This window comes from Xyrauchen texanus, chromosome 3 (genome assembly GCF_025860055.1).
Source record: "Xyrauchen texanus isolate HMW12.3.18 chromosome 3, RBS_HiC_50CHRs, whole genome shotgun sequence".
NCBI lineage: Eukaryota > Metazoa > Chordata > Actinopteri > Cypriniformes > Catostomidae > Xyrauchen > Xyrauchen texanus.
This window is the reverse complement of record NC_068278.1, coordinates 12,413,139-12,425,632: the sequence shown is the minus strand read 5'-3', so window position 1 is coordinate 12,425,632 and position 12,494 is coordinate 12,413,139. Positions and strand designations below refer to the sequence as shown.

General features: G+C 36.8%; 1 protein-coding gene across 1 annotated transcript in view; it reads left to right on the top strand.

Moving 5' to 3' along the window:
- Window positions 1-12,494, top strand: part of fer (fer (fps/fes related) tyrosine kinase) — a 48,465-nt gene that overhangs the window by 17,722 nt on the left and 18,249 nt on the right. The window contains exons 5-12 of the mRNA XM_052093061.1: window positions 477-660; window positions 3,664-3,801; window positions 3,973-4,092; window positions 4,722-4,844; window positions 6,654-6,843; window positions 9,317-9,412; window positions 9,516-9,719; window positions 10,169-10,291. Coding sequence (XP_051949021.1) covers window positions 477-660; window positions 3,664-3,801; window positions 3,973-4,092; window positions 4,722-4,844; window positions 6,654-6,843; window positions 9,317-9,412; window positions 9,516-9,719; window positions 10,169-10,291 — 1,178 coding nt within the window. The remainder of the gene's footprint in view (window positions 1-476; window positions 661-3,663; window positions 3,802-3,972; window positions 4,093-4,721; window positions 4,845-6,653; window positions 6,844-9,316; window positions 9,413-9,515; window positions 9,720-10,168; window positions 10,292-12,494) is intronic.

The following is a 12,494-nucleotide window of genomic DNA, read 5'->3' as shown; positions in this document are numbered from 1 at the left end:
TAGGCTGAGTGTCATAATTTATCATAATCTTATATCATTATAAAATGTGAAAAGTTTTCTTTAAAATTATATTGTTTTATATATATATATATATATTTTTATAGAGTTAGAAACCTTTATTTTTGGGCATGCCACTGAAACTGAAGATCTATTTCCAAGAAATTTTAGGAGACAAAAACTCCATAAAGCATGAGTTGTGGAAAATAAGATGTGATCAAGGAGCTTTATACAGTGTATATCATTGAAGAGACCATAGGATAATCCCTCACAGCCGCTTTTTTTTTATTGACGTCAAAAATTAAATATGGCGCTGTGAATAAGGTCTACAGCAAAGCCCCACATCGCCAATTGTCTCTCCAAAGCTCTGCAATGCCAGTATATAAATACTGGGGCATCATGACAGAAGAATGAAGATTTTTCACCTACACAAGCAGATGTTCAAATGACTTCCTCTTTGCCTTTCATCACCCACGCAGGCAAAGAGACCGAGAAAGCCAGAGAGCGCTACGACAAAGCCACCATGAAGTTGCATAACCTGCACAACCAGTACGTGCTTGCGGTGAAAAGCGCGCAACTACACCAGGAGCACTACAACGAGACTGCGCTGCCCCTGCTACTCGACTCCCTGCAGAGGATGCAGGAGGAGATGATCAGTGCACTGTGAGTAAAGACATTTAAAGAGATTCTGTTATCATTTACTACCTCGCATTGTTTCAAACTCATATGACCTCGTTCTTCAGTGAAACACAAAAAGAGATGTTAGACACAGAGTTGCCTCGGTCACCATTCACTTTCATTGTATGGAAAAAGATGCAATGAAAGTGATTGAGGATGGCATTTTGCCTAACATCTCCAAAATCATTTGCAGGCACGGCATGCTGTTTGGCTGTTGCATGCTGTCAAGCGCCTGTTTGTATTAACAAATGAGAAACACATTTACAGTAATTTACAGTTCTTTAGTATACCTCTCAAGTCCCCTACACACCTAACATACCTGTTTTTAATTAAATTATGTTTTTTTTGTTTTCTATTATTTATTATTATTTATATTTCTATCTATATAAATCATTCAGTTTGCCCAAACATTTGTGAATGAGACTTTACTATGAACAATTATAGGCTGATAACGATACCGTTATATTGCCACTTACCTTATTTTGTTATCAGATCACTGTTAGAACTAGATTACTGTAGGAATTATGCTTTAAAAATGTACAAAGAGATATGATAGCTTTTTATACTGTTCTAAGAATAAATAACTTCCTTTGAATATGGATTGGGTTTCTTGAACATGTGCCAAAATGTAAAGGGCCACAATGAAAGTTAAATAGAAGATAAATAAGATACAAAATATAACTAACTATGATAACATGATTTACATTTATGCATTTGGCAGACGCTTTTATCCAAAGTGACTTAAAGTGCACTTATTACAGGGACAATCCCCCTGGAGCAACCTGGAGTTAAGTGTCTTGCTCAAGGACACAATGGTGGTGGCTGTGGGGATCGAACCAGCAACCTTCTGGTAACCAATTATGTGCTTTAGCCCACTACGCCACCACCACTCCCCCACCACTAAAATATTTTTGCATTGCTGTTTTTGCAGATCAAAACACCAGATCTCACATTTTACATGTATGTACTGTATATAATAGAACATTACAAATTCACACTATGCATATGTTTGGCAATTCCACGGAAATGTAAACCACATCATGGAAAAATTTTATTAGTTTTAACTAAAGGAACAACCCCCCCCCCCCCTTTTAAATTTGGTATAATGGATAATGCCGCCCAGACCGCTAGAGGGTGCCACTTGCCCACACAGTGTTGACTGAAGCGCTGAATGCAGACTGTATTTTAAAATGCAATCTTTTAAGGAGGGACTAAAAACTCAATGTTTTTCATTTCGGTTCGTTCTGAGCAAAAACAATATTTTTTAGTTCCGGTTCAGAAGTTCTGCTGCCTCTTTTCCAAATGGTAACCGTTCAGAACAAAATAAAAGAACGATTAATAACGTTCTATTTAAATTGACTGTTTTCTGCACTAAGGGGTTAACAGCGAAGTATAATTTAATTACAGATCTGCTTCTCAGTCAAAACCCGGCAGCATCAAATCTGTATTAAGGCATCTTATCTAACAATAATTCAGTGAAAACATGGAAACAACTGAGAAATGTTTTCATTGTATCTGGATTAGCCGTGCATATATACTTATACTATTGTGTATTTATACATAGTTGTTATAAAGGGCATCCATAACAGGCAATTAGGCAAAGAATTTTGTGATGCAGCAGTTTCCTTCAGGAAATTTCATTTTTCAGGCAACATGAGTGTTGTAGTTCCTAATAATTACCTTTTGGTTTCATTAAACAATTATGGGAACAAAATATTATAACCGGTTACCAGCATTTAAAAATATCGTTTTTGTTCCTTGAACTGTTTTTAGTCCCTGTTTGTAATGTTTAGTAACAGCGCAAGACCATATTGTGATTTTAATCTTAATTCAATCAATAATGCAGCATTAAAGGATATCAAACCGATGTCTATTAGTCAAAGTCTGTTGGTTTCAAAGCAGGATATTTTGGATGGTTTCCCTCATATAGCCTTTAGGTAAGTGCCACTTTCACAACGGTCAAGCCCGTTTAAAGCTCATGTTTATGTTTTTCTTCATAAACATGAGACCGAGAAATAATAAAAATGAAATATTTCATGTTTTAAGAGTGCTAACCCTTCTACATATTGTGGCTATTATTCATGCTGGATTGTGCATTTTTGGCATTGTGCATTTTTACAATGTGTTACTAATGAATCTTTTTTTTTATATATATATATTGCCGTTTTCATGCTAATAACTGATATGCCGATGGTTTTAATTTGGTTAATAATTGGCCGATAAAACTCAAACTGTGTCTGGTTTTAATTTGGTCAATAATTGACCGATAAAACTCAAACTGTGTCTGGTTATAGCGATCACTTTGGACAGCCTTGTGTATTAAACTCTTTTGTTGTGGACACTGCCCAACCAGTGCCACTACACTAAAACCTTGCTGCATGTTGTAGTCTCAATCTGGTAGCTGTCATATTGTTAGAGGATTAGCAGAGAACAGAAGTCTATTTGGGTTTTTTCTTTCTTAAGCTGTTTTTTAATCACACAGTTTGCAGTAATCTGAAGTGGAGGTTAATCCATGTGAAGGAAACAATTGCAAGAGCCTTCTGGGATTGACTTAAAATCCACCACTATTTTATATGACCATTCAGCATGGGCCAAACAAGCCATGCAAAGCAATGCAAAAGCCATGCAATGTTGTATGTGACATCAGTGAAAAATTGGTAATTGTTATTCAGAACTGCTGACAAGCATATATATCAGTTTATTTAAAAAAATAAAACTGTCAAGAAAGTTTTTTTTTAATCATCTGCTTGACAAAAACCTTCTGATCACTTGGTGAAGTAATGGCACACCTCTCCTCAACAAGCCCCATGAATTGAGGTATCATTTATGTTCATAGCTCAAACATCTGCCCAAGTATTGATAAATAATCAAATTGAGATGTAGATTTGGCGCACTGCAATGATGCAGCACTCACACTATTGGGTGCATTTTGTTCAAGAAAGCCTACAATGTTTTTAATTGTTATTTTGATACGTTTTATAATTCTAGTAAGGGGATTCTGGAGGAGTACAGTGAAATCACCAGCCTGTTAACAGATGAAATCGTAAAGGTCCATAAAGAAATACACACTTCTATCGACCAAATCGATCCTCTCTCAGAGTATGACAACTTCATCGAAGTGTATAGGTATGTTAAATGCTTGTAAATCTAAAATTCCAAATTGAATGTTAAATATGTTAAAGGTATGAATATTATTTTGTTAGAAATGTCTTAAAAAAATATTACAATATCTGTGTCAACATTTTTTATCATAAATATGGTAAATAACCTTCTCTTTTTCACTTTTTCTGTGTTTAGATCACCAGAAGCCAAAGAACCAAATGTAGAATTTGATATAACGCTATTAGAGGAAACAGAAAATCTTCAAGCAAATGAGATTCTGTGGAATAATTTGACAGCGGACAGTTTACAAGCAATGTGAGTTGGTCATTTGTCAGTGTAAAATTAGATTGGGTATTATCTGGGTAAAAAAAAAAAACGATTTTCATGAATGCTTCAATCCTTTTGTTTGGTAACGTTAATATTAACAATTGGTAGTGTTAGTTGAACATTAGTGAATTTGAGCCTTTTCCACAATCCCCAAATTCAAGGGTTGGAAACACCTAGTCGTCCATTATTATTAATACTATTTTCCAAATTTGAGAACATTAAAACGATGCAATAACACAAAGTGTAAGTATGGGAATCATGTTGTTACCTAAATGCTGACTAATCAAAACTATCTTATATTTGAGCTTATTTTATGCATTTAAGCATAAGCCTTTAGGTATAAATGTTTGCAAGATAATGAGAAACATAAATTCAGTTCAGTGTGTCCAAACTTTTGACTGGTAGTGTGTGTGTGTGTCAAAAATGGGTTTTGACCTTTGAACAGGTCCATCGTCTCAGATGATTTCTGTTTGAATAAGTCCTTGCCAGGTTGATATGATTCTTATTTGACCTGATTCTGACTTCCAGTATGTCCGACTGATCTGTTGTCTGGTTGAATGTTAACTGATATAGTAGATTAGTTGGTTAAGCTGTGTGTTTGACTGATCTCTGGTCAGGCTGAAGTCCACCTCAGAGGAGCTACTGTTAACCCAGCAGAGTCTGTGCAGCAAAGAGGACCTCATGCTGGACCTGGAGAATAAAATAGAAGAGTCTACCAAAACATTTGAGAAGAAATCAGAGTAAGTGAATGAACCTCTGAAATATATTTAACCACTACACAGATGGTATGAAGGCAGCATTTGTATCGTAATGAGCATTTGTTGAAAATAAGCTGTGTAATAACACTGAAATACCTTCTCAAAATCATTACCTTCCATCTTCCATGGCAGTCTGCCATGTTTGTTGTTGACACGTATTTTTCAACGTAACTTGGCAATATTGGTGTCATAGAAAATTAAGATTTTCCCAATGCTAGAAATTATCTTTCCATTGCACTTGAAAGCGTTTCCATTGCGTCCCCAATTCGCAATGCTTCATGGGATTGTAGTTCAAGCCTTCGTGAAAGGAATTAAGTACATCTTTGAATTTTTGTCTGGAAAAATACTTCTTCGCTTCAAAATCAAAGATTGTAATGTTTTGATTCACCTCTTTTATGAAGGATTTTATGAAAAGCCTATGGAAAAATTGGATGAGGAAAATACTTCCGGAACACTGATGGCTGAAAAAGTGGGCGGGCACTGGGCAGGCCGTTCTATTGACACAAAATTGAAATGGCACTTCACAAACCCAAGCAAGTACTTGTGGCGATGTTTTTACCTGGAATAGAATGTCGGATTGTTTGGAGTCTGTCATAGATAGACGAAACTGTATGTTTGTCAGCTGCTCATTCTTCAGAGCAAGCTTCAGGTCGTATTAATAGTATGATCACAGCATGAACGGAACGCTAAATAACAGTATATTTATGTTGTATATCATAAAGACAAGTTAGTATAAGCATTTGAACCTCACACTTGTGTCCACACCAAAACTTACATCATCAAATGCTGTGCTTATGCTGGTTCTTCATTAGACAGCCGTCATAGGAGTCACACTGCAGAACTGCAGCCCAATATTTTGAACATTGACAACTTTGTTGGAGGCTAAGATTCATTTGCAAAGTCAACTAATCTACTGTTGAGGGCCGTGTCACACTAAGCAAATTAAAGACTGCTGATTTTAGGTAATTCTTGCTCCATTTGTCAGCTCTAACAACGAACGCAGTAGTGAAGTCTGAAAAACTGAAGTGTTTCCATAGAGCTTCATTTAAGCTGAGATGAATGGTCCGTCTTGACCTCAGTGCCTTTGTGAAGATGAAAGGGCTTGAACTGATAGAGATCATTGAACTGTAATGTTGTACTGGATGGATGGATGGAGATTTGTCCAGCACATTCTTTAAGGTCTGCTGGGTAATCCTGCACAAGAGATTCTGATATAATCACCACTGCCAACTCTGGACACAGATGGGTAGTGGTCCTCAACTCTACACCTCAACTTCTCTGTTAGTGCTGCAAGAACTACCATTTCATGTCAAAGAGCTGATCGTTTTATTTTTACATTTCTTTGGGCTATTTATTGGGGCTTTCAATCGATTAAGATATTTAATAAAGATTAATAACATCATTTTATTTGTAGTTAATGCATTAAAACATTCAGTTCCTTTTTAAGAAAATAAAAAATTCAATGTGAAATGATTGCTTTCTACTAATTGTGTGCTTATACTCCTAACTGCTGCTCTGTGTATCCATATGTGGACCCCTAATAATTGTGTTAACATGTTAACTTTGACAGCCCTAGTACTTATTAAAAGCATTTTGGCACTTTTTGTAATGTATTGGTTGTATTTCTGTTCAGTTTTTTATTTTTTTTTAAGGGTAAAATTGTTTCAAAAATATCCCTGACAGTATGAATGCTTCTGACATAACATTCGAGGAAAACAACAAATATCCTTAAAAAGAGATTAAAAAGAAGCATTCATTGTGGATTGAATAACATGATCTCTCTCTCTTTAGTGTGGTGTTATTGCTCAGTCAAAAGCAGTCTTTGGAAGAGTTGAGACAGACTGTTCAGCTGCTGCGCTGCTCAGAGACCAAACTCACAGTGCAGAGAGAACTGTTGGAGCAGAAGATGCAAGAGAACGAGGGCAAAGAACCACCACCTGTCGTCAATTATGAAGAGGACGCCCGCTCCGTCAACTCAATAGTAAGTCCATGTCTTTTATTACACTGCTTGATGCTGCACAAACCTGCAGTTTGCTTATCACAGGGACAATCCCCCTAGAGCAGGCTGGGTTTATGTCCATTGCTCAGGGGCAGAATGGTGGTGGTTAATGGGTGGCGTCCCATGTGGGATTCAAACCATAACCTTTGGTTGTCTACACAAATCTTTATCTACATACACAAAAAAGAAACCCTGGAGCAACCTGTTGTTAAGTATTCTGCTCGGGGCAGAATGGCGGTCATTAAGGGGTGTCGTCCCATGTGGGCTTTGAACAAAACCTTTTGGTTTTCCACACAAATCTTTGTCTACATACACAAGAATCCCTCAGGAGCAACCTGGGGTTGGGTACCTTGCTCAGGTGGTAGTATGGTGGTGGCTAAGAGATGTTGTCCCATGAGGATTCAAACCAACAACTAACCATTTGGTTGTCTGCAAAGATCTTTTTCCACATACGCAATACAGTAGTTCCCCCGGATAGACTACCATTTCTGGTAAATTTTCAAATTGTGCATCCTTATTGGGCTCATACTGCCCACACCTCATTGTGGTACAGAAGAGGTGAGATTTAAGACTGTTCTCTTTCGACTTTTTGGCAACTGTTTTCAGTTGGCGAGGAATCCGAGGCTGAATCTGCCACAGCACTTTTCAAATATATGAACCTAAAAGGAATAGATTCCTTCAAATTCAGATTTGCGTTTTAATATTATTCAACAAGGTTGTTTGTGATGTCAAGACAATTTATTGATGCTGCACACTGTCTTTGAATTACACAAATTGGAACACAGCCTGAATGAAGAATCGGACCAGCTTTTTCATTGATGAAACTAGAACCTGGAAGGGTATGCAAAATCAGCATGTCAGCAAACTACAGACCTTCCATTTGAATCCGTTCAAGCGAACTCATTTTCACGAGTATTGTTTTTCAAACAGATGTGAGATGTGTGGGGTTGAAGTGTCCTCCCAGTTTGTTCAGTTTATTCTGAGAAGGAAGAGTTGATCATGCTGTAACTGAAAATCATGGGTCCCAGTTCAGCACACACACACTGATATATTTTGAAGCAGTACAGTATGTTCATCTGCCGTCTCTAATCCACCAGCGCTGTAGATTAGGACTGAGCACTGTGGGGTAGAGTTTAATCAGGAATCAGTATGGGCATGGATCACATGCTGACACGCCAACTCCTCAGCAACACATGGAAATCCTTTGAGCTGAATCCCATCACAATACAAATCTGAGTCCTGTGATTTGCTACCTGGTGCAGTTGGAAATATGAATGTCGATTGATTTGAGTTGCTGCTGGAGTTAAAGTCGGCTGAAGAGGGCAGTATGTCCTCACTTTTATCAGTCTCTTTTAAAACCTTATTAATTGAAATTGAATCTAAAGCCTAATGCTTACATTTTTAGTCAAATATAAACTGTGCCTACATACATAAGTTTGTATCCCCCTTGCAGAATCTGTTTATATATATATTTTTAAATAAGAGATAAACTTGCATTTTCTTTTTTTTAGTACTGCTCCGATGACACAGCAGATATTTACATGTATTCCAAAAGACAAAATAATAGCTTCATTTACACAAGTGATCCGGTTCAAAAGTTTACATCCCCTTGGTTCTTAATATGGTGTGCTGTTTCCTTGATGATCAATGAATGTTTTTTTTTTTTTGTCAAGTCCCTGCTTTGTCCTGAGCAGTGAAGCTGGCCACTATTTTTAAGAAAAATCTTCCAGGTACTGCATGTTCTTTGGTTTCCCAGCATCTTCAGCACATTTGAGTTTTTAAATTTAGGGACTCAAAAATGAATGGATGCATATGAAGGCAACAAACACACTGTATAAGAACCAAGGGGGTGTAAACTTTTGAACAGGATGATTTCTGTAATTTGTTCTTATTTTGTCTTGTGGGGTGTATGTAAATATATAGCTTCTGATTTAAATATATGCACTCAACTGTATGCGTTTCTTTAAAAAAACGTTTTTTTTTGGGCCAGATAGTAATCGAAAAGGAAGTCAACAAGTGCCCAACATACATGGAAACTCGATCTAAACTGTTTAAACAAGCATCCCAGGTTGAATGCCAGCAGCTGGCTTCTTTTCAAGAAGTTCGATTTTTCTTTTGATTTGTATAAGATATTTTGGTCGCTACATAATTCCCATACTATTCCATTTGTGTTATTTCATAGCCATCAGACACCCAACCGACATGTTGATGACTTTTATTATTGACCATTATTCTAATATGTGGAAAGTTATAGTTGTAATAAAGATTGAGTAGGTATGTCCAGACCTTTGACTGTTTACGTACCATGGTACTTGGTGACTACCATATAACCACTGTACATGTTCAATAAAACTTGGTAATACCATGGTACTATTTCTTTTAGGGTACTATTTCAGTAAAACATCAGATTTTTACTCTGTGCTCGATTGTCATTGACACATACTGTATATTGCAGGATAAAAGCAAAGACAAGATATCAAAGTTTGACACCCTCAGGCACTCCATCGCCGGAATCATCCGCTCGCCAAAGTCTGTTCTGGGCTCCTCCTCAGTAAGTTTCAGAGCTTAAAGTCCTGCTTTCTCCAACATCTCCTCGTTTATCTTTCCTGACAGTACAATTTCTCTGCCTTGACCTCCTGTTCTTCCCCCATCAGTTTTTTGATGTGATACCCACCAGCGAGAAACCGCTGGGTGATCAGGAGTGGTATCACGGTGCCATTCCCAGGACAGAAGCTCAGGAGCTGTTAAAGCAGCAGGGAGACTTCCTGGTGCGTGAGAGCCACGGCAAACCTGGAGAGTATGTGCTGTCAGTGTTCTCGGATGGACAACGCAGACATTTCATCATTCAGTTCGCTGATGTGAGTGAATTTCACCTCGGTGGCTCTGTCATGATAAAAAAACTCCCAAGTTATTCAAGTATAAACATGGTCCCACTTCATACAAGGTGATATCAAAATCATACAAATTAAGCATTTGATACAATGTACTTATCACATTCATATTCTTTTCCAGCTGTTACAGAGGTTAAGGTTCAGGAGGGTAAGGGGTTTAGTGACTGCTGTTTTGTGAAAGTGTAGTGTAGTCGGTTGTCCGGGTATTCCATGCATACAGACAATTTGTTTACTTTGCACAGTATGCCTACTGCATATTGCAGAAATGGTTACAGTGGTACGGTTAAGTATTTTATGTTATTATTTTGTTGTTTTTACTTCTTTTAATTTCAGCCTTTACATTGACCTCATATATAGGAATTATATACAAGCTCCGTGTACTATCTGATTTTGTTTGTGACTCTTTTTGTTCACAGAATCAGTACAGATTTGAAGGCACTGGCTTCCCCACCATCCCACAGCTCATTGAGCATCATTACACATCTAAACAAGTCATCACCAAGAAATCTGGGGTTGTGCTCTTAAACCCTGTCATAAAGGTGAAACATGCTCTCTCTCTTCATTTAAACAAGCTGTTTGGCTCCATGTTAAGTCATTTGATACGTCTCCACTAAGGCTATCAATGCATTTCTAATATGGAGCCATAACGTTTCTTACTGCAGAATTGCTTCGTGTAGATTGCTCATTTTGACACGTGTGAAACTGGACATTAAACTGAATGTTGTGCAGCTCTCAAATCAACATGTCTGGGTAATGTAAAGTCCTGCAATTTGTTGTTTGATGTGTGTGTGTGTGTGTACTGATTTCCTCTTGGCTTCACAAGGAGCTTGTGGCGGTTTAGAAGATGTCAGTTTGGACTCCTTTGGTCCACACTGGCTGGTTTGCCCCCGGGGAGTGTGAGTGCATGTGTGCATCTATCACACGGATGATGTTCCTCTGATGGGTTTTTGATGATGGGCGCAAAGCACCTTAGCTGAACATGCTGACTGAAATTATAAAAGTGTTGATGTTTCTGCTACAGCGTGCCCCCCCTGCGAATTAGGGCTGGGTGATTTATTGAATATTACTTAATATTACTGTCTGTATAAAATTAAACAACATCACGAGTATTGCACTCACAAGTATATAACACTAGAATGTATAAAACAAAAACCTTTATAAGGAGCAAATGATAAAATGTCAGTGGTAAATAAATAATAAAATAACATTTATTAAAATAGAATAAAAAAATGACTCATTTACTGTATCATTAGATTCGTTTTGGAATCCCTCTGTGTTGTGCAATTTGCAATTGTGAAAGTGCTAAGACAGGTATTTTAATATTAATATTGGCTAGAAAAAATTATGCTAGAGTTGGTGAGTCCGATTTATCTGCGTGAATCTGTCCATTTCAATGAATTGATTCCAAACTTTTACTAAGTTTACATGGGCGGCTTATTGTGAGAAGGCGGGTAATTGCGAGTACTCTTTACTCTCCTATACATGTGGCTCGGTCAGTAAGCAGCTTTCTCCATTAGGGCTGCAACTAATGATTATTTTGATAATCGATTTATCTAACAATTATCAGAAAGATTATTTGACTTCTGCGATTTATTGCAAAGATGAATCATTAGCTCTTAACCGATTATTCAGCTTGTGCCCCGACTTCAAGGGTTGTATTAAATGTGCTAACTAACAATAAACAGGACAAAATTCTCTTTTAAAAATACCTCTAAATCACATTCACTGAATTAAAGGGAGAAAATACTTATGTTCAAAGAAAATCCTATTGTTATCAAGTGTTTTTCTCTTGTTTTCCATTTAATTGTCCAAAAATCCTTAAAAATAAGATGCATTTACTTGAGAATTAACATATATGATATTTAGACTTGCTTTAAGAGAATATATTTTAAATATACGTTTATTTTGTATACAAGTGTATTTCTTCACTTGGTTATACTTCTGCGAGTGCAGTAAAGACAAAATATACTTATATTCAAGATCTCTAAAAGCAAGTCTAAATATTGTATTTGCTGCTTCTCAGGTGAATGCATATTTTTTTATAGGATTTTTTATATTATATTCAACATTCTCAGATAACAGTTTTTTCTCCTGCAGTATAGCTGCTAAAGAAAATATACGTTGGTTTAAATGAGTTTTAGATATTTATATTGGAAAACAAACAAAAACAAATCAAAAGCTGATGTTGTTGTAGTGTATAATGGGGCGAAGACTTCCTCTCTCTCCTTTCTGTTCACTTCAATCCATCTTTAACTCACAAAAAAACAAACATTCTCTTATTAATGAAGCTAATTTATTTCACTATCAGAAATGCACAGTGACATATATTATGATTCAATAAGTCATGAGCATCACGTTATAATCTAGCTGCAGCAAGCATGCGCACTCGAGGGACAAAGTGTGAAATAGCCGGGTGCAGTTTCAGTGTCTTTCCCCTTAGATTGGAACATTCACACAACTCAGAAGAGGCGCTGACCACACAGAAAAATGCCAGTTTTGGAGTTAGTAGTCAATTACATGACCTACTTCTGTATTGAACTTTAATAAAGCTAAAACGCATTAAAACAAAATTTAAGATGTAACGCCGGGGTGTTTCCTTTAAAGAGCTCCAGCTTACTTATTCCACAACGAGAGAGCTTCTGAATTTACTTATTTTGTATTTTTGCATTCTAATTCCCTTCATATTTTGCAATCTACATCACCTGAAGCTCTTTAGAAAGTTTAGAGTGCATGTGAGATGTG